The sequence below is a fragment of the Canis lupus genome, chromosome 35 (genome assembly GCF_003254725.2).
Source record: "Canis lupus dingo isolate Sandy chromosome 35, ASM325472v2, whole genome shotgun sequence".
NCBI classification, from domain to species: Eukaryota; Metazoa; Chordata; class Mammalia; order Carnivora; family Canidae; genus Canis; species Canis lupus.
Genome location: NC_064277.1, coordinates 26,669,607 through 26,692,683, shown reverse-complemented (window position 1 = coordinate 26,692,683; position 23,077 = coordinate 26,669,607). Strand labels below are relative to the sequence as shown.

Sequence of the window (23,077 nt, the reverse complement as noted above, 5' to 3'; positions counted from 1 at the left end):
CCACAATGAGACAAAACCTCACATCTCTTAGAATGGTTATTATCAAAAAGACAAGAGACAACAAGTGTTGATAGGAATGTGGGGGAAAGGGAGCCGTTACGCACTGTTGATGGGAATGTGAACCAGTTCGGCCACTACAGAGAACAGCACGGAGGTCCTTCAAAAGATGAAAAGCTACCTTGTGATCCTGCAATTCCACTTTGGGGGATATACCCAAAGGAGATGAAAATACTCTCTCAAAGAGATGTCTGCAGGCTGTGTTCACTGCAGCATTGCTCACAAGATGTGGAAACCATTTGGGGTGTTCACGGATGGATACGTGGATAAGGAAAATGCAGTGGGATGCTCTCCACCATGAAACAGGGAATCCATCTGTGATACCATGGATGAACCTTGAGGGCCTTGTCAGGTGGAGAAAGACAAATACTGCATGATGCCTTTTGAATGTGGAATCTGAAAGCATTAGGCACATAGAAACAAGGTAAAATGGTGGCTGTCAGAGCTGAGGAGTGGGGGACATGGGGGGATATTGGTCAGAGATTCTAAACTTCCAGTTACAGTAAGTTCTGCGGATCCGATGTACCTCATGGTGAGTACAGTTAACAATACTGTATCGTGATTCACAGCTGATACAAGGGTGGACTTTGAATGTTCTCACCATAGCAACAACACCATGGTAATCATGGGAAGTGAAGGGTGTGTTCACGAAGTTCAGTGTGCTGATCACTTCACAGTATAACGTGTATCAATCAGAACGCTGAACACCTTAAAGTTACACCATGTAACATGTCTCAATAAAGCTGGAAGAATTACAAATAAAGTGAATACTCATGAAGGCAAAATGAAACTTCTCAGATGGTTCTGGCCTTCTCTCCAACCACAGTCGGCTGAACAAATACAGGGAAAGGGTTAGGATTTTATTCAGATAGGATAATGATTTGGCCAAGAGAGGACAAGAAGGGGGGGAGAGGCAGGATGTGTGCAGAGCAGTAACTGTCGTGACAGACCAGGGAACCCACGCTCAAGAGAGCAGTGGAGACAGGTAGCCTTGGGGACTTTGACAAACTTCCCGACACCTGCCGGGGAGGATCTGCCAGGAGGGAGTACATCATCTGTGTGGATGCTGATCTACCAAGAACCAGGATGGGCCGTCCGGCGAGATGGGCTGAGTCAGGGACAAAGCAAAGGCAGTGACCACCACCAGAAGGGGTGGCAGGGAAGGCCAATGACAGGAGGGTCAGCACTGAGGATAACGCCACCAGACCTCAAACCTCTTCCACAGACAAGGGCTTTCTCCCTGTTTTCATGCTGACCCTGAGAGTCACAGGTTCTGGAGCTGCCCAATGTCTCTCAATCCCAGAACCAAACCCTAAACCATCTAAATGCTAGGAATACTAGTGACGTGGAGGAAGCCTGGTGCTACCTGAGGCCTCCATACAGCCAGGGACACATCACCATCATGGGCCTCTCCCTCCAGAATGTTCCCCTCCCTGCCCTGGGGGACTCTTCCCCGGACAACTCCACACAGGTGCTAATTAAGGTAGTGGGACACGGCTCCCCTAGGGCCCCATCCTCTCAACAACAGGGAGAGTGGATTCCCCTGCTTCCTCTCTAGTGAGCGGCTCATCAGCATCCCTGTTCTACAACTGCTGTCCCTTTGGAATCGGGAAGGCTATTTCTGCTGCCAGCTGCAGCTGATGCTAATCTGCTACCACTTTGAGACTCAGGTCCCACCCCTGCCTGGACCCCCATTGCCAGGCTGTCCGAGAATCGACACTGCCACCTCTGTCTGCATCTCAAGGCTCCTCCGCTCTCGGGTGGCTTCTTGTCCAGACACATTGTGTTCATGCATCTGCTGACAAGCAAGAGGGCTCCCATCCTGTGTCCTGTTCCTTAAGGACCTGGCTCTGGCCTCAGGAACTCATTCTCTGTCTCTCATCCCTCCTGCTACTATTTCAAACCCAGAGAATCCAGAGTAGAAACAACAGACCAGCTCAGCATCTGGAAACTGAAGGGCTGAGCATTAGTGCCAGAGACTCAGACATGAAGGTAGGAAAAAAGGTCTTGCAGATGCAGGCACATCCTAGAATACCTAGTGAGGTTTGGGGGCACATTCTAGAACATTTTTACAGGAGCTTTGCCTTCTGGATGCTTCAGGGGAATTATGGGGGGCTGTGTCTGTGTACATATGTATCTGAGTAGGTATCTGGGAATGGGTGCACAGGTATTGTTTTTGTGATATTATTATCATGTGCCTGTCTGCAGGGTTTGGCATGCTTGGAGGGGAACTGTTCAGGGCTTGCCTGGCTGAATGGGTGTGTGTCTACGTGATCACAGAATTAGAAAACTTGACTTTTTAGGACAACATCTCTAGCACCACTGGGCCATTAGCCCAAATGTCAGCTCTGGCTTATATTCATCTGCAGTATGACCCCAATGCTACAGAATCATCTAGAAAGCAAGATCAGGATTTGTACGTGCTTTTATCCTCCACAGCCTAGTATATTAGAGCCTGGCTTATAAAAAAAAATAAAAAGCAAGGTTCTTAGAATTAGCGAGATTTGGGTTGAAATCCCAATAAGCATTTACAAACAGTGTGATCTTGGCCAAGTTATTTAACCTCTACTACCCACCTACCTTACTCTCTAAAATAGGACTACTTGCCTCACTTTCCAGTGAATAAATCCCAAAGTTAAATGAAAAGAGACACAAACTCACACACTGGTTCTGCCACTGCCTGATGTAGCACCTCTCTGAAAACCGCTCCTGATGTGTGAAATTGGGATGATAAGAGTCAGCATTTACTGAACACCTACTCTGTGTCAGCCACTGTTCTAAGAGCTTTGGGTGCTCAACCCACTTAAGCAATTCTACTTCCAAGTGAGGAAGCTGGCCCACAGAGAGGTTAAGCAACATGCCCAGGGTTGCTCATCTAGGAAATGACAGAGCCGTGACTGGAACTCAGGCAGTCGGACGCCTTGACCCTTGTTCTTAATCACATGAACCCCTGTTCTGCCTAACAAGGATAAACTGAGAGAACCATATAAGCATGATGTTCTTTGAGGGGAAAAGAGTTTTGCCTTGAAAATAAAAAAAAAAAAGAAGGGATTATGATTTTTGAATTCAGAATAATGAATATGAAGGTAATCTATTTCATGCCACCTGTCAGGAAACATACAGTAGCAAGATTTCTCTGTGATGCTTGGTCAACATGTCAACTATATAGTTTCTGTGCCATTAGGAAATGTGACTCAGCATCACTCTTCAGGATTAAAAGGCTTCCGTGTCCTGTCGCCTTTTCATTCATTTGACAAATATTTATTGCAATTAGAGCTGGAGGGTGAGCCAGGAGCCAGGGAGGTCATCTCATTCAGACTCCTCCTTTTACACATAGAAACACAGAGTGAGGGAAATGCAGTGACTTCTCCATATCAAATAACCAGACAGGCCGAAAGCAATTCTGCTATGGGGGACCCAGGGCTCCTGGCTTCTAGCTCAGCATTCTGCTAGACGACTCCAGGTGTCAAGACCCATGGATCAGAGAGGAGGGGCAAGACGGCGGAAGAGTAGGGTCCCCAAATCACCTGTCCACACCAAATTACCTAGATAACCTTCAAATTATCCTGAAAATCTACAAATTCGGCCTGAGATTTAAAGAGAGACCAGCTGGAATGCTACAGTGAGAAGAGTTCGCGCTTCTATCAAGGTAGGAAGACGGGGAAAAAGAAATAAAGAAACAAAAGGCCTCCAAGGGGGAGGGGCCCGCGAGGAGCCGGGCTAAGGCCGGGTGAGTGTCCCCAGGACAGGAAAGCCCCGTCCCGGAGAAACAGGAGCTGCACCAACCTTCCCGGGCGAAAAGGGGCTCCAGGGAGGTGGAGCAGGACCCAGGAGGGCGGGGATGGCCTCGGGCTCCCGGGGACACTAACAGACACCTGCGCCCCGAGAGAGTGCGCCGAGCTCCCCAAGGGCTGCAGCGCTCACAGCGGGACCCAGAGCAGCTCGGAGGGGCTCGGGGGCGGCTCTGCGGAGAGGGCTGCGGGCGGGAGCAGCTCGGGGGGCTCGGGGGCGGCTCCGCGGAGGGGGCTGCGGGGCGGGAGCAGCTCGGGGGTCTTCTAAGCACAACACCTCCAAAGAAACGAGAGATTTAAATGATACACTAGACCAGATGGATTTCACAGTTATCTACAGAACTTTACATCCAAACTCAACAGAATACACATTCCTCTCAAGTGCACATGGAACTTTCTCCAGAATAGACCACATACTGGGTCACAAATCGGGTCTGAACCGATACCAAAAGATTGGGATCGTCCCCTGCATATTCTCAGACCATAATGCCTTGAAATTAGAACTAAAGCACAACAAGAAGTTTGGAAGGACCTCAAACACGTGGAGGTTAAGGACCATCCTGCTAAAAGATGAAAGGGTCAATCAGGAAATTAAGGAAGAATTAAAAAGATTCATGGAAAATAATGAGAATGAAGATACAACCGTTCAAAATCTTTGGGATGCAGCAAAAGCAGTCCTAAGGGGGAAATACATCGCAATACAAGCATCTATTCAAAAACTGAAAAGAACTCAAATACAAAAGCTAAGCTTACACATAAAAAAGCTAGAGAAAAAACAGCAGATTGACCCCACACCCAGCAGAAGAAGAGAGTTAATTAAAATTCGAGCAGAACTCAACGAAATCAAGACCAGAAGAACTGTGGAGCAGATCAACAGAACCAGGAGTTGGTACTTTGAAAGAATTAATAAGATAGATAAATCATTATCCAACCTTGTTAAAAAGAAGAGAGAGGAGACTCAAATTAATAAAATCATGAATGAGAAAGGAGAGATCACTACCAACACCAAGGAAATACAAACGATTTTAAAAACATATTATGAACAGCTATACACCAATAAATTAGGCAATCTAGAAGAAATGGACGCATTCCCAGAAAGCCACAAACTACCAAAACTGGAACAGGAAGAAATAGAAAACCTGAACAGGCCAATAACCAGGGAGGAAATTGAAGCAGTCATCAAAAACCTCCCAAGACACAAGAGGCCAGGGCCAGATGGCTTCCCAGGGGAATTCTATCAAACGTTTAAGGAGAAATTATACCTATTCTACTAAAGCTGTTCGGAAAGATAGAAAGAGATGGAGTATTTCCAAATTCATTCTATGAGGCCAGCATCACCCTAATTCCAAAACTAAAGACCCCACCAAAAAGGAGAATTACAGACCAATATCCCTGATGAACATGGATGCAAAAATTCTCAACAAGATACTAGCCAATAGGATCCAACAACACATTAAGAAAATTATTCACCACGACCAAGTAGGATTTATCCCTGAGACACAAGGCTGCTTCAACACTCGTAAAACAATCAATGTGATTCATCATATCAGCAAGAGAAAAACCAAGAACCATATGATCCTCTCATTAGATGCAGAGAAAGCATTTGACAAAATACAGCATCCATTCCTGATCAAAACTCTTCAGAGTGTAGGGATAGAGGGAACTTTCCTTGACATCTTAAAAGCCAGCTACGAAAAGCCCACAGCAAAAAAAAAAAAAAAAAAAAAAAAAAACGAAAAGCCCACAGCAAATCTCATTCTCAATGGGGAAGCACTGGGAGCCTTTCCCCTAAGATCAGGAACAAGACAGGGATGTCCACTCTCACCACTGCTATTCAACATAGTACTGGAAGTCCTAGCCTCAGCAATCAGGCAACAAAAAGACATTAAAGGCATTCAAATTGGCAAAGAAGAAGTCAAACTCTCCCTCTTCGCCGATGACATGATACTCTACATAGAAAACCCAGAAGCCTCCACCTTAAGATTGCTAGAACTCATACAGCAATTTGGTAGTGTGGCAGGATACAAAATCAATGCCCAGAAATCAATGGCATTTGTATACACTAACAATGAGGCTGAAGAAAGAGAAATTAAGGAGTCAATCCCATTTACGATTGCACCCAAAAGCATAAGATACCTAGGAATAAACCTCACCAAAGAGGTTAAGGATCTATACCCTAAAAACTATAGAACACTTCTGAAAGAAATTGAGGAAGACACAAAGAGATGGAAAAATATTCCATGCTCATGGATTGGCAGAATTAATATTGTGAAAATGTCAATGTTACCCAGGGCAATTTACACGTTTAATGCAATCCCTATCAAAATACCATGGACTTTCTTCAGAGAGTTAGAACAAATTATTTTAAGATTTGTGTGGAATCAGAAAAGACCCCGAATAGCCAGGGGAATTTTAAAAAAGAAAACCTTATCTGGGGGCATCACAATGCCAGATTTCAGGTTGTACTACAAAGCTGTGGTCATCAAGACAGTGTGGTACTGGCACAAAAACAGACACATAGATCAATGGAACAGAATAGAGAATCCAGAAGTGGACCCTCCACTTTATGGCCAACTAATATTCAATAAAGGAGGAAAGACTATCCATTGGAAGAAAGACAGCCCCTTCAATAAATGGTGCTTGGGAAAATTGGACATCCACATGCAGAAGAATGAAACTAGACCACTCTCTTTCACCATACACAAAGATAAACTCAAAATGGATGAAAGATCTAAATGTGAGACTAGATGCCATCAAAATCCTAGAGGAGGGATCCCTGGGTGGCGCAGCGGTTTGGCGCCTGCCTTTGGCCCAGGCCGCGATCCTGGAGACCCGGGATCGAATCCCACGTCGGGCTCCCAGTGCATGGAGCCTGCTTCTCCCTCTGCCTGTGTCTCTGCCTCTCTCTCTCTCTCTCTGTATGACTATCATAGATAAATTTAAAAAAAAATCCTAGAGGAGAACACAGGTAACACCCTTTTTGAACTTGACCACACTAACTTCTTGCAAGATACATCCACGAAGGCAAGAGAAACCAAACCAAAAATGAACTATTGGGACTTCATCAAGATAAGAAGCTTTTGCACAGCAAAGGATACAGTCAACAAAACTAAAAGACAACCTACAGGATGGGAGAAGATATTTGCAAATGATGTATCAGATAAAGGGTAGTTTCCAAGATCTATAAAGAACTTCTTCAACTCAACACCAAAGAAACAAACAATCCAATCATGAAATGGGCAAAAGACATGAAGAGAAATCTCACAGAGGAAGACATAGACATGGCCAACATGCACATGAGAAAATGCTCTGCATCACTTGCCATCAGGGAAATACAAATCAAAACCACAATGAGATACCGCCTCACACCAGTGAGAATGGGGAAAATTAACAAGGCAGGAAACCACAAATATTGGAGAGGATGCGGAGAAAAGGGAACCCTCCTGCACTGTTGGTGGGAATGTGAACTGGTGCAGCCACTCTGGAAAACTGTGTGGAGGTTCCTCAAAGAGTTAAAAATAGACCTGCCCTACGACCCAGCAATTGCACTGTTGGGGATTTACCCCAAAGATTCAGATGCAATGAAACGCCGGGACACCTGCTCCCCGATGTTTCTAGCAGCAATGTCCACAATAGCCAAACTGTGGAAGGAGCCTCAGTGTCCATCGAAAGATGAATGGATAAAGAAGATGTGGTTTATGTATACAATGGAATATTCCTCAGCCATTAGAAACGACAAATACCCATAATTTGCTTCAACGTGGATAGAACTGGAGGGTATTATGCTGAGTGAAGTAAGTCAATTGGAGAAGGACAAACAGTGTATGTTCTCATTCATTTGGGGAATATAAATAATAGTGAAAGGGAATATAGGGGAATGGAGAAGAAATGTGTGGGAAATATCAGAGACGGGAGACAGAACATAAAGACCCCTAACTCTGGGAAACGAACTGGGGGTGGTGGAAGGGGAGGAGGGCGCGGGGTAGAGGTGACGGGGTGATGGGCACTGAGGGGGACACTTGACTGGATGAGCACTGGGTGTTATTCTGTATGTTGGTAAATTGAACAGCAATGAAAATTATTTTATTAAAAATAAGACCCCTGGATCATGACCATCACAGCAGGTAGAAGCAGGACCGGCATGGACATCGGCAGCAGCCAGGAAGAGGGATTCCCCACAGATTAGCACTGAGTAGTCAGCATCTAAAGGTTATACTCACAGAAGTATGGTCCCTGAAACAAAGAAGGTGAGGGATAGCTCTAATCTACCAAGTGTTGGTTCTACCAAGCCTGGGGTATTGCACTTATTCTTAGGCACTGCACCCTTTCCAAGATGGGGAGAGAGGCTCAGGGGGAAATCTGTCTTCAAATATCTGAATCTCAGTTTTCTACTCTGGCTCCTAGGAATACAATCAGAACCCGGGAAGCAGCCCAAAAAGCAGATTTGGGAATAAGACAGGCCTGACTGCGTGTCCCACAGGCCACTGACTAGCTGTGACCTTGGGACAATCTCCCCTTTCTGAGTCTAAGTTTGCTCATCTACAAAGTGGAGATTCTTTCTCACCCCCCCGCCCCCGGCACCACAGAATTTGCTAAATACATCAGCTAAGGTAGGACTGACTAGCTTCCTCAAGTCAGGACTCAAATGTGTAAACGAGACAGCGAGGCACACGCCTGCATGCCGCTCCTGCACACCCATCCTGTCCCGCACGCCCACCCATCCCCCGCGTGACCCTTGTGCCCCGGGATCTCCTTCGCTTGCAGGAGCTAAAGTCACCCTTTACTCTGCATCCTTCCAAACACTCTGGGAGTTTCCTCTCTCACAGGCCAACCACACAGCACGGAGGAGCGCTTCCTCCTGCTGGATTTCTCCAACTGGCCCGTGCTGCAGCCCACCCTTCTTCACCCTCATCCTGCTCTGCTACCTCTTGACGCTGGCCCGCAACTTGAGCCTCATGCTGCTGGCGGCGCACTACCGCGCCTGCACACACCCATGTACTACTTCCTGTGCCACCTGGCACAGGTGAACACGGGCTTCACCACGAGCGTGGCGCCTGCGCTGCTGGCTGGCCTCTGTGGCCTGGAGCTGTGACTGCTGCGCGCCGGCCTGGCCCAGCTGTGGGATCCACTGTGTGCCTCCTGCTGGCGGCAATGGCGCTGGACCACATGGCAGCCGTGGTCCACTCACTGCATCATGCCCCCGCTCGCCTCGCCTCCCCTGTTGTCACGCGCTGGACAGAGCCTAGTGGCTGAGTAGTCTGGCCAACTCGGGGGCGAAGACCACACTGCTGGCCGCCCGGCCTCTGTGAGCGCCCTGCTGTCCGCCATCATCCTGGCCTCCTATGGCCCCGTGGCCCGCGCTGTCTGGGGCATCTTGTTGGGGGCGGCTGCAGGAAGGTAATGGACAAGTGAGGATCCCACCGTCTGCCTCCTCTATGGCTCGGCCATCTACACTTACCTGCAGCCCACACAGCGTTATGACCAGGGCCAGGGCAAGCTCATTTCACTCTTCTACATCGTGGTCACCCCGGCACTCAACCTGCTTATCTACACCCTCAGGAACAAGGAAGTGAAAAGGACAGCCAGGAAGCTCCTGGGGAGTCTAGGGACAGGGCATGCTGGACAGTGAGAATGCAGAGGAGGGAAGAAAGTGCTAGTGAGGGCCCAAGGATGAGAATGTCCCTTGGGAAAGCAGTGAACCTTCAGCCTGCCCATTTCCCTGTGAGAATCTGAAAGATCCATCCTCAGGAGCCCAAGGTCACTGGGGAGGTCCTGTGCGTCCCTCAGGAAATGTTCCTGATTTTGAGGGTGAATTCCCGTATCCTCTACACAGATTTGGGGAAGGGGAAGTGGCCTCGGGGCTTTCTCTTAAGCTGATGAAGAGAGAAGGCAAGATTTGGAAAGGACCTTCCCCCATCCTCAGGGGGTGCTGTGACCACCCCTGAAGAGTCCACATGCTGGTAAGATCATGGATGACAGGACAATTAATGTTCACTCTCTCCCAGGCTGATGGCACACACCATGAAGAACCCTATGGTGTCTGGCCTCAGGAGACCCCCAAACTGACAGAGAAATCATGAACTCTACCCTGTAGGAAACCCCATCCAAAAAAACGGAGGAGTTTGCTCATTTCAGGAAATCAATCCAACTTAATGCCCACCTAATCAAGTCACTAGTGTCCAGCAAGAGCACTTGACCCCAAAGTGTAACAAGGAACTCCCCTAAGTGTGGATTGGGCTGAGTGGGGTTAAGCTGGGAAACTCATCTGATTGAGGCAGTTCTGGGGCAAGTTTAAAGAACAAAGGGACACAGACATGTCTTAGGCGGTGCAGAAAACATGTTGGTGGCCACTCATGAGGTACAAGAAGGACAATGAGACAGAGGAGTGAGGGCGGGAAAATGGAGGAAGGGACCCAAGTTCCCCACAGAGGAGCAGACATCTGTGCAGGACACAGGCAAGGAAAAGTTCTGTCTGCCAGATCTTGGGCAGAGCCTTGGGAGTCAACGTGGAGACCAACCCGAAGCCCCCACTCAAATAGATACCCCCAACCCAGGGAAGACCTGCTCGACCCCAATGCAGGCAAGACAGAGACTGGTCCAGAAGCACACCTCCCCAAGAAGCACCCCCCACTGGAGACACATCTCTGGGTCCCCAGGGAGAATCTCTTTCTAAGCCCATCCTCATCCCCAGAAAGAAAAACAGTTGAATTCCGTGTGGGGCATAGAGAATAAGATGGCACCCAGTGCCAGGTTTCATTTCATACCAAGCAGCTGTAAATGAAGACAGAGAAGGTAGTTCAATTGAATTTCTAAGTTCTTTATTAATTAGACTGTAATCATATCAGAGGAATTAATTCACCTCATGATAAATCATCTCATTGTCCTCTGTAAGTAGAAATTCAATTTGGTTCGACATATTGAGTGATATTAATATATTGGTGGAAACAGAAATTAGGGGAGCATGGATCCTAATGTAAAACTTACTATCTTGTTGGACAGAAGAACTAGGAATTTTTCTATTAATCAGAGGGAACCAGGAAAGGATTACATTGCAAGCTGGCTTTGATGCCATCTCTACTATACCTAAAACGTTATTTTCCATTTCTAGTAATATACACAATATACACCTGGTCAATTATGTAAGATCAAAGAATCATGGAGTTAGAAAGTATTGTGCGGTCTCCCTCCCCACTTCACCCCTAAACTTTGCTATTTATCTTCCTCGTTCCTTTGGGGAAATCATCACAGGATGAGGATGGAATAAGAGCTAGCAGTAAGCTCTTCTGCTCCTTACATGAGCCATCCCTGGCGGGCCCACCCCCAATGTGGTAGGCTGTCAAGAAGAGTTCGTTGCCCCTTCTGATGCCATAATCCGCCATGATCCTCCCATCTTCCAGCCTCTTGCCATTGCAAGTCACAATCTGTTTCTTAGGCATTATAGCGGTCTTAGTCTCTATTATCATTTTACCTGGGCCAATGAGCTGGACTTTTGCACCTGGAAGAGGTGCCTCTCCCTTCATCATCTGACTCCACCAGAACCAAGGGCAACTCCTCATCACTGGGTTTCACCACCTTCAGAGTGAGGTGGATGGTCATCTCCTTGTCAATGCCAGATGACAGTTTCCTCTGGGGATTTAGAGTCTTGGAGCCCAGCAGAAGTACCTGGTACTGCACGGCAACCTTGGTCTTAGCCCAGACATGTTCACTGACCTTCTTCACTCTGTCCCTCTCATTAACAGTGAAGGTCGTTGATGTGCCTTCCTCAGAATGGACTGTCACCTGGGCAATCATGGACAAAAGACCTGGAATCAGGTGCCTGGAGTGCCCGCCACCTGTCACAGCACTGTCCCCCCTTGGCCAGCCCCATCCTCCTGCCTGCCTGCCCCTCAGCTCCTTACAAGATGTGGCCCACCCTTCTTTGGCCCTCCACTCCCAGAATTTCAAGCTTGTGACACAAGAAGATCAGTCTTATTCCTTTATAGCCTTACCTCTCATTCATCCAATGTCATTGGTGATTTCTCACATTATTTGCCTGCCTCTTGTCCAGATAAAGTCTGTCAAATGTTGAAAACTAAACATGACTATAACGCATCCAAAGTTATATACGGGCTGCTAAAAACAACCCCCAAAGAGAATTCCCAAGACTTGGCAGCGTGGGACACTCCTCACTGCCCTCCACGACTATGGTAGAAGGAGGCCCCAGCCAGGACACGATGGTGCTGCATTCCTGGTTTCTTTCTCCATGTCCCTCACATGTGACGGCAATGCTGTGTGCAGCGTGACTCTGTACCTTGTCTTGGTATCCACCTACTGCCGAGCACAATGTCCTCCTGTAGGCAGAGCAGGGTCTACTCCCAGAAGGCAGGGCCAGAGGGAAGTCTTCCCTCCATAATCTGACGCTGGGTGAGCAGACCGCTGCGTTCTCCCAGGAGAGCCTGGGAGGCCCTCCCTGCCACTTCCATCAGAACTTCCCTCTCTGGACAGCACAGACCTTTCCTCACTGGACATGGGCCCCTCTGTGCCCAGCATGGCCCTGATTCCAGCCCTTGGCACATGGTACAGACTCCTTATAGGGTCGTGGATCAGCTTATTAACAATGACAGTAAATGAGTTTTGTAAACCTGTGGGAGGAGGAAGGTGACAAGCCCGGGGTCCCCTAAACAGAAGAAGGTAAAGGGTTCTGGACAATATTTCCATAGTTTCAAGTTCTGCCCGCCCTCTGAAGGCAAAGCTCACTCCCACATCCTACCATGTCCCCTAACAGTGGCCAGTCAGGTCTGACAGAAGACAAGGGGGAGCCCAATGACAGGCTTCTAGTCCCAGAACCTTCCTTCCCCCTTCTGTAGATATCAGTGCCTATGCTGTCCCCTTCAGGTGCCTTCCCAGCCGCTCTGCCCCCCCAGCCCCCGTGGACCCCTGACATCACCCCTGCCCCCTGGAGGTTCCCCCACAAGCCTGCCCCAGGGCTCCAGCCCCTGTAGACCCTGACACTACACCTCACCCCAGGCAGGTGCTTCCCTCTCCCCCTCACCACCTTCAAGCCCCCACTCACATGGAGGCAGGAAGTACTGGATGCCATGTGTGTGATGCAGGGAACAGAAGCAGGAGGCTGAGGAAGGAAGGGGACTTGTGTCCACTATGTACAAGCTCGGTTGGAAAGCCCCTGCCTCTGCCCTTTGTTCTCCTATGATCTCATGAATTTTCTTTCACTTTTGCTTTTTCTTTCACTTTTGCTAGGGCAGAGTCAGTAAACAAAGAATACTTTCTGATCAAAGACATCCCCATCAGCAAATCCATCCACCCTCCTGTTTATGAAATGTTCTTTACAAAGGACCTTATGCCCCTGGGTCCTGAGCTCTCTAGGGCTCTTCCTATCCTGTTCCAGAACCTGCAGACCAAGTCCAGTACTTGGGACCATCCCAGGCCAACAGTCAAGTGCTGAGTCTCCCTTCCCTGTAGGACAGTACACATTGGCTCTCACCCCGGGTGACTCTGTTTCCCCACCTTGATGGGTGGACACTTCCTACATATCCATGCTGCTGCTTCCTCCCTGGCTCTGGAGGTTTGGGTCCCAACAAAAAGGAAGGGCACAGGCTGTGTGCCCTGGGGAGTTTCCTCAACTACTCTGATCTTCCTCACGTTCCAAAGGAATTAGTGCCCTCTCCCGAACTCTCAGGACAGACCTGCAAAACCCATTCTCAAGAGAGCATTTTATTAAAGGTGCTCCCAATTTTTTCACAGTGAAAATCCCATTAAAATGCTAAGTTATCATCTCTTTTGCTCTGTTCTTAGTGACCATTTACGGTACATTCACCACAGATACATGTCAAATGATCCCATGTTCCTGCAGGACTTTCAGTCCTGGAGCACTTGGGTTTATAGAAGTGCCCGTATAGGCTCATGTGATCCAAGACCCAATCCAGTAATTCACAGAACTTAACATAAATCACAGTCTTCTATTTGGAGCTCTGCTTACGTAGGGGTAAACTTGGGGAAATTATCATTTAAATGTCTTCTGTGGGGTGAACACACTTTGCAAACCCACAAGATGGGTGTGCAGCAAGCAGAGTGCCTGATGGACTTGGAAGTGGTGGGCCCTGTCCGTGTCCCTTCAGGCCTCTTGCGGCTCCCGTCACCCGCTGTGAGTAAGAAAGAACCACCCTGTGGTCTTGGATCTCAGCAGTGGCCCTGCACCCAGCATCCAATAGGATCTGCGGGTTCTGAAGCATCACCAGTAACCGAGCAGGGTACTTGGGTTGAGGGTGGCTGGGAGCAAGCTGCAGCAGAAAGAAGAGACAGGGACGCTTCCAGACCCAGACTCCTCACCTCCGTATTTCATCCACATCTGTGACCTTCTTAGCCCTTTGCCTCATTTCTGGAAGGTAAAGCAGAACATGGGTGTCTAGCGCTGCTTGGCATTAAATCACTTTTTCATCCTTCCCATCTGCAGGTCCCCACCTTGGCAATCTACACCATCTTGGGGCTGATGCCCCCTTTCTCAGGGAGGCAGGGAACCTCAGCTCCTGCAGAGAGAGCCTGGGGACGACGTTCCTCAGGAGCCCACAGCCCAGACTTGAGCTGCAGATCTGCACAGTTCCGGGTTCAGTTCAGAGTTCCCCGCATGTGCCTGACATACCGCTGTCTGTTGCCAGGTCAGGGAGCATGCATCTCCTTCCAGGTCTATCCACTGTGTCAAGGACTTACAGGGGTACAAGATGTAAGCAGCCCCTCCTCCAGGAAGCCTTCCCTAGCTCCCTTCCTCAGAGCAAGTTTCTCCACCAGACAGATCCTCTGCTTACTTGTCTCTCACCCCCCTTAAACAATAGGAATCTCGGGCATCAGGACGGTGATTAGGTCATGAGGGTAGAGTCCTCATGAATGGGATTGGTACCTTTGGAAGAAGAGGCCAGAGAGCTAGGTAGCTTTCTTTCTGTCGTATGAGAATCCAAGAGGACAACCATCTGTAAACCAGGAAGCAGGTCCTCACCAGCCACAGAATCTGCTGGCACTTGATCTGGACTTCTCAGCCTCCAGACTGTGAGAAATAAATTGTTTTTTTTTTTTTTAAAGGACTGTGTTGTGATTTACGTGGGTCTCCAGCACTTCCTGGGTCTGCTGTCTGCTTAATATCTACCAAATGCATGAATGAACTAAACAAATAACTGTATAAGTAAGTGAATAACCAAAAATGGAAAATAACACTTAATGAGTACTTATTGTATTTTGGGAACTGCACAAGATATTGGTAAATGTAACCTTGAGTGCTCTAGGCTTCTCATGAGGTAAATATCAGTATCCCCACTTAGAAGCCAGCTGTGGTCACACCCACACTCACGTTAGCCAAAGCTGGTGAGCAGGTCTTCAAATGCAAACCTCTGCTTGCTTGTCCTCCTACTAATCCTCTCCCAGTGGAAGGGAAAGGGGGTGTGCCGGACGTGCTCACCCTGGCATTACAGGAAGGGTGCACATCAGATGAGGAGGAGAGACAAAAGACAGCAGAACTTGCATGGAGCCTGTGACGAAGGAGCAGGAGAGCTCCATCTCCATACGTGGGCAGGAGCATCCCTGGGTGCTGGGCAGTGGCCAGCAGAGAGCCTGTGAGCCCACTAGGCACAGCCTGGGGGTGGAGGGCAGCAGCCCCAGTCCACTGTCACACTGGCCTCAGTGGGTAGGGATTTCCAGCACTGGGACACTTCAGGGCCAGCAGGGGATGTTCCCAGGAAAACCTGATCCTGGGGGTTCCCTATCCAGACAGGATCTGGATTCCGATAAACACTGTCCTTTCAAGGAATCTGAGTCCGGGACCTCACTCCCTCTCTTCCCCCTCCTCCCTTCCTCTGGGTCATTCCCATCCATGCCAAGGCAGGCCAAGGGCAGTCCTTATGCCTTCTTTCTGACCACATTTCGGATGTCATCCCAGGACCTGACCTCCTCCCCACTTCTTCACACACTGCCAATCAGACTTTCTTTTCTTCTGTGTCACAATAAATGTTTTCTGTTTGCCCTTTGACAAATTCAGGGAACCAGCCGAGGTAAAAAGTCATGCAGATCTCACCAGGTCATAACACAAATGTCCCAGATACACACATACCTCCCAATGTGGCTGCTTTGCTGAGGGGCCATCTTGGGATGGTCACTGCCCCCCTGAAGCCTTACTGGAGTCTCCCTAGCTGATGGGCAGCCTTGGGCTGATCACTGCCCCCCCTCCCCGAAGCTCTCCTGGAGCTGAGACCTCCCTGAAGGAGACAAGTTTCCTTCATGGTGCTCAGGAAAGAGTTTCTAAAACTGCTGTGACATCTAGAAAATTGCTTCAGAAATGTGAACCAAAGTCACTCAAAAAACTACTGTGACTTTTCCCTTATTGATGATTGGAAAAAAAAATTCATCCACTCTCAAAGGACAATTTGGAAATACTTACACGTATTTCTGGATTTTCCATTATGTTCCATTGATCTATGTGTCTGTCCTTATGTCACAATGACACTGTCTTTATTCCTCAAGATTTATAACAAGTGATAATTTGTCCTTTACTTTACCTGGATGTCCTGGCATGAACCAGACCACGGGCCCTCTAGAAACATCAGTGATGTGGAGGGCCTTGAATCTTCATAGGGTTCATCTCCCACCCTCTGGAGCACATTTGTCTCACCAATCCTATCTCATCCTGCTTGATTAACAAGATGTCATCAACATGATGGAACAATGTGATGATTTCTGGAAGGTCCAGAAGGCCATGTCCAGAGGATGCTGGAGCTGCCTCATATAGTCTCATGAGAGCTGACGTAGATTTTCAGGCATTTTGCAAACCTGTTGTTAAAAGACAGCCATTATTAAAAATAAGTTAACATAAACTTATAGTAATTTATATTAAAAGCAGAGATAATAAATATTTAAAACTGATCACTTCCTTGTTACTTTACTATCTCTTATGATTTTTTTACTTTTATTTGCATTTATTTTATGTAGAATTTACTCTCAGGCCATAAGTTCTTATTTCTTCGGTTTCTTCTGGGATATCTTTCTCTTCTGTGCAACCTAGACTTTTGGTTTAAGAACAATCTGCTCTTTCTCAGTAGGGATCATCTCAGTACAGCAGGGAGAACTCACATGTGGGTGAATCCAACCATGAACCTGGTAAGTTCTGGGCCATATTGTGGGGGCTTTGTTCACCTGGATGTGCTCAGTGACCAGAGAATCTACATCTAAACCCTTCAGCTCAGCATTACCCTCTGCATTTTTAAGCATGTGCAGTAAAGTTTCATCACTCTTTTTGGGCCACCAGGCTGGCATAGTCACCATATTGTTGCTCACAGGTGTCATTTACCCACTTTCATTGCCTGCGTGCAGCCCCACTGTTTTGCCTGGGCACACCTCCCAGCCTCCGCCGTGGTAGCCACGGAGTGGCACACATTGTTTCTGCAGTGACACGCCTCAGGTACTGGGCTGGCTTTCAGATATGCATGGTCTTCATGGCCTGGGCAGTTTCATGTGTGTTCATAAAGTGAACCTCTTGATTGGCGTGATTTTGTAGGGTTTTCTGGGTCAAGGGACTAGTGAACCATTTTCAGAGATCACCTCAGGCCGCTAATGGGAAAAGCTATATGTTATTATTTTCTATGCTTATAGACATCTACTGTGTCTGTGATAAAAAGAAAATACTAAAAAAAAAAAAGAAAGAAAATACTACAACATACTGCATGGGGATGTGTTACCGTGAACATCACTCCAAATCTGCATTTTTGGTAAAGTCACACTGGCAGCTTAAAATCAGGTATGGTACAAATATACACATTCAGAAATCAAAAAATAGGACAAATCAAGGCTTTTCTGTGTGTATTATGGGCACATACTGTCCATGTCCCTTTGGACCCTATTATGATGCCAGAGTCCTAAATGTATAGTTGTATACACGCCATGTAGATGCAAACTGCCCCCAACCTCCATCCTGATAGTATTTGAAAAAAAACATGTTGCCATTGGCCAAGAGCCACCTAACGGACCCCAAACCATGTTACTCAGACATGAAAGCTGCTGTTGGGGCTGCTACTTGGTTGAGTTTGTGGTGGCCCACTGTCATGCTCCAAGATCTGCCTGGTGTTGTAGTGACCAGAGTGGTGAATGAAGGGGACATGATAGGAACAACCATCTCCTGCATCCTTTAGAGTGGCATAAATCTCTACCATTTCCTCTGTATTGATATTACTCTGGACTTCCTGTCTTTGTGGGGAATGGGGTAGAGATTCAGGGCTCCTACCTGGCCTCCTCCCACCGTATCACTTACTCCACAAGCCTGAGAACCAATGTGGAGATTCTGCCAACCACCAAGTGTACGCATTCCAATGACACAGTCAGGTACTGTAAAAATGACTCCTGAGTAGGCCCATGGACCTCGCAGAGCCATTGTGACTTGGACCAGGGCCAGGTTGCCATGGATTAGTGTGAACCTCATGACCACAATGGAGGATGGCATGGTAACACCTAAGCTATGTTGTGTGAGGATTAGACCAAATGTCCTATGGGCTCTTCCAGCCCTAGGGTGTTGTATTCTGTGTTGCTGCAGTCAGGTCCCACTCAGAGAGAAGTCGATGGAACAGAAGGAAATTGAGAACTTTAAAAAGTGGGATCCTAAATGGTTGGATCAGAGGCTTAAGAGGAATATCTAGAAGCCTGGGGCAATCTCTGAAGGGCTAAGGAGGAGACCTGCTGGCTCTTCCTACTGATGGAAAGAAGTGGAGGTGAGCTCCTTACCTACACAGTGATAGCGAACGCTGGCATGCTTCCTTTAGATATTCCCCTGCCCCTCTACAATAGTCAGGGACTAATCATCAGTGGACTGTGGGACCCCTGGGTCTTAATAGAATTAATGAGATCTTTCTCTCCATGGGACAGGTGTCATGCAATCCTTCCATGCCCCTGAGACAGCTTACCATCTCCCCAGCCTGAGGGCAAAGGCTATTCTCATGGAGAGGCCTCTGACCTCTCGGGCCTCACCTTCCCTGCAGGGACATGGTGGGCTGAGGTTGGCATATAGCCTCTGCAGCCAGCCCACCAAGGTTCAAATATCAGCTCTCATGCTCACTGATTGTATTGTCCAAGGCAACAGATGTCATCTTTCTCTGCTTCAGATTCTTTATATCAGAGGGAGAGGGCACCCAGAGCAGCTCTGTGGGCAACCAGAGATGAACTGGTAACTGTTTGGCAACCAGCTTTTTTGGGGGAGACACAGACCCTGCTTGAAGGACTGACCAATTTCCATGGTGTAATGCCATCATGGCTGGTCCCAACTGCCAATGGCATAATCCTCTCTCACAAAGTCTCCAAAAGTTACCATCAAGAGCAATCAGAGCTCCCCTGGGGGCTTCCTCCTTCTGGACTTCTCAGAACACCCAGAGCTAGAGAGAATCCTCTTTGTGGTTGTCATTTCCTACCTCCTGACTTGTGGGTACCACCCTCATCATCCTGCTGTCCGTGCGGGACCCCAGGTCCCACTCTCTGATGTACTTTTTCCTCTCCAACCTGTCCTTCTTGGACCTCTGCTTTACCACAAGCTCTATCCCCCAGCTGCTGGTCAACCTCTGCAGCCCAAAGACCACCAGCTTCCTTGGCTGCTCTGCTCTGCTCTTCATCTTTCTGTTCCTAGGAACCACAGAGTGCATCCTCCTAACTGTGATAGCCTTTGACCTCCACATGGCCATCTGCCAGCCCCTCCGCTATATTACCATCATCCACCCCTGCCTGTTGTCTGGCAGCTGGGGTCCATGGCCTGGGCCATCGGTCTTCTGGAGTCAGTGGTCCAGTTGCCACCCACTCTCTACCTGCCCTTCTGTCCACACCGGCAGGGGGATGATTTCATGTGTGAGGTCCCAGCTCTAATCAGACTGTCTGGTGGGCACACCACCTACAACGAGATCCAGATGGCTGTCACCAGCATCCTCATCCTGTTTGTGTCCGCCAGCCTCATCCTGGTCTCTTACTGTGCCATTGCCCGGGCAGTACTGAGGATTAACTCAATCAGTGGAGAAAAGCATTTGGGACCTGCTTCTCCCCTCTCGCGGTGGTCACCCTTTTCTACAGATCAGCCGTCGCTGTCTACCTCCAGCCCCAGAATGCCTATGCCCAGAAAGGGGCATAGTTCTTCTGTCTGTTCTGTGCTGTGGGCACTGCAGAACTGAACCCTCATTTACACCCTGAAAACCAAGGAGGTAAAGAGGGCTGTCAGAAGGTTGCTGGGGAAGGACAGGGATACAAGGGAGAGCTGAGCCCGCTCTGTGTGCTTTCCAGTCCAGCAGTGGTCCTCAGAATCCTGTCAGAGGAGCTCCCCACACCTGTGCCCTCACTCATCCCCCCACACCCATGGACGACAGCTGTGTGTGTGTACATGTGCATTTCTGTGTGTGCCCTACTTGCACAGCAGAGCCTGGAAATGGGCTGAGGAGGGACACACACCTCCATGTGAAGCAGTCTACAAATCGTTTTACTTCCTCTATGCTCGATTTTGTCTTTAATGGTCTTTGCCTCCACCATGATGTGCCTAAACCATCTGTCATAACATGGTTATGACATTTTGATGCCCGCCACATCATTTGCTTCTCTGCCCAGCTTTTCCACTTACTTATATTTTGCATTGTCCATCCATTCATCCTCACAAAGGACAGCAGGAGGGCAGCTGAGGTCAGGCCAGCTCTGAAACCAGCCCAAGAAATACAATTTAGACCGAAGATCCAAGCCATGCCTGCTCTCTTATGGTCTTCATGTGTCCCAGCTCTTTAGCTTGGGGACAGAGGAGCCAAGGGAGAAAGAGGTGAGGGTCACCTGGGCACCTGCATTTCTCTCCTCCTACATCAGAGGACACCTGTGTGCCACTATATCTCCGCTGTCTGCCGGATCCCTATGGGTGACTTTGGGACCTGCATTTCACTGCACCACAGTGAAATGTGACTGCATTTCAGTGCATTTCAGTGACTGCACTGGTCACCTCAGATATAGGTGAGGTGTTTCTCCCTACCCCCAACCCACAGGTCATCTCAGCCTCTCCATTTTCTCCCTCGGTGTCCAGGGATCACCTCGGCCTTTCCATTCCTTCCCATATTGTGCACAGGGTCTCCTTTACACCTCCATTCCTTCCAGCGGCATCCACTGGTCACCTAGGACCCTCCATTCCTTCCCTGGCATTCACGGGGACCTCTCTGCCTGTCTACTCCTTCCCTATCATCTACAGGGTCACCTCAGCCCCACCCCCACCATCCCCAGTCTCCACTGGTCACTTTGGCCCCTCCTCCCCCCAATCGTCCAGGGGTCACCTCGTGTGGGCACCCCTTCTGCACACCCAGGAGCCCCAGGTCAACCTTAGAGCCAGGGGCGCCTCCAGCAGGTGGGCTCTGGCAGTCTCTGCCAGCGAATGGTGGCACTGCACCTGGCTTCAGGGCTGGGACCTAAGGACCCTTGGAGGTCATCATCAGTCCCACTCTCCACTCAGGAGAGATGGAAATGAGGACACTGTCGTCAGCGAGTGTTCGTGCCTGGCATAGGACATTCCAGGGACCATGGAACGAGCTTACCACATGTGGACTCATTGGATCCCTGTCACCAGGGAGCAGATCCTCACTTTCCCAATGCACCAGGTAAGACCCAAGTTGAAGCAGCAGCTTGGAGTCAGTGATTTGTCCCCGGGAGGCTGCCTCGGGGTCTGTGCTCTCACCCTGTCTTCTGATTCAACATGTGCTTCTGCTGTCCAGGTCAGAAGTCTCAGCCTCTCAGTAAACTGTGAGTGAATCATCCCAATCTAGAAATACACATGGAATACACATGGAATCCAAGTGTCCATGTGAAGGTGTCCTTCCTGGGAATCAGACTTCATCCAAAGAATCCCACGTGATCAAGAAACAGCAACTGCTTGGAAGAAGTCTTCTTCTAGCTCCTGGCTGTGCTCCTGGCTTTGATCCTCCACTATATTTCAGTCTCCCAGGAGGCAAGAACCAAAAACTGCCAAAAACTGGCACCAAATTAATTCTATGAATGAATGAATGAATCTCTCTGAAGCATGGTGTAAAGCATTTTAAGGCTCCTGACCACACAGATGCTGTCTCTCAGCTTTTTGATGGCAATGACAACACCAAATTCTCTCTGATACGTGTTGATGAAATATGAGAAAGGAAAATCCTACTTTTATTCCAGTCCCAACACAAATGGCTTTGGCTGAGCATCGTCCCTGCATCTGCTCACAACAGCACATTGACTCTGTGTTCACCCCAATCTTTCCACTCATCCATGTGTGTAATGTCAGTATCTCCTCAGCCTCAGACTATGTCCTGATTTTACTGTAGATCCCCCATCTCATGCTAATACCCTCATCTGATCCCTACACATCATGCTAACCCTAATCCCAGCTTTCAAGTCACTTACATGATTTCTTTTTCTCATGACCACCTCTGCCCTTTCTTTCACTGGAAACCTCCACCTGCCCCTCAGCCCCATACACACAGAAGTCCTGGTGGGGGGATGCAGTGAAGAATTACATGAAGGAGTATGATTTGTGGAATAAATGGCTTAACACAGGCATTAGAACTACCATCTTGTTCTGTATTAATTCTATGTGTGAGGTTAACTACCAGAAGCTTCAGGTGAAAATCTTTTTTGAAAAAAATTTTTATTGGAGTTCAATTTGCCAACATATAGCATAACACCTAGTGCTCATCCCTCCAAGTGCCCCCTCATTGCCCATTACCCAGGCACCCCAACCCCCCCCCACTTCCCTTCCACTACCCCTTGTTCATTTCCCAGAGTTAGGTGTCTCTTATGTTTTGTCACCCTCACTGATATTTTCACTCATTTTCTCTTTCAGGTGAAAATCTATCATAAACTTAATTATAATCTTCAAAGTGTCCAGGGAAGAGAGGGATGGTCAGAGACATTGTTTCAGCTTAAGAAACTGAGTTTGAGGATGTTAGCCTTAAAAGTAAGAACTGCCAGTTATTTTACCAGCACAAGTAGGTTTACTCAGGAATAAAAAAGAATTGCAATCTGGGACCCACACAGTGCAGCAAAATGGTGGGCAAGTCCAGGGAGCACATGAGAGGCCTACTTTTCTTTTATGGACAAAGGGGTGAGAGAAGAAGGCTGTTATGAAGTATTCATGCATCGCAGTAGATGGGGAATCGGAAGTCTGCCGGCTTCTCACTGCCGGAGCTGCTCTGGGGGTGGGGGATGATAAAGCTCCCTCCCTCCTGCTG

The 23,077-nt window shown here is 48.4% G+C and overlaps 1 protein-coding gene and 1 pseudogene across 1 annotated transcript; one reads left to right on the top strand and one right to left on the bottom strand.

Annotated features, from left to right (window-relative positions):
- Nucleotides 1-10,649: 10,649 nt before the first annotated feature.
- Nucleotides 10,650-18,255, bottom strand: UBD (ubiquitin D). Its single transcript, XM_025470955.3, is given in 8 exon segments — nt 10,650-11,310; nt 11,313-11,363; nt 11,366-11,627; nt 12,901-12,957; nt 14,175-14,223; nt 14,740-14,883; nt 16,385-16,655; nt 18,103-18,255. Coding segments are annotated over 4 exon segments (603 nt in total). The 5' UTR covers nt 12,928-12,957; nt 14,175-14,223; nt 14,740-14,883; nt 16,385-16,655; nt 18,103-18,255; the 3' UTR covers nt 10,650-11,047.
- Nucleotides 18,256-19,343: 1,088 nt separating this feature from the next.
- Nucleotides 19,344-22,416, top strand: LOC112674451 (olfactory receptor 2H1-like; annotated as a pseudogene).
- The last annotated feature ends 661 nt before the right edge of the window (nt 22,417-23,077 follow it).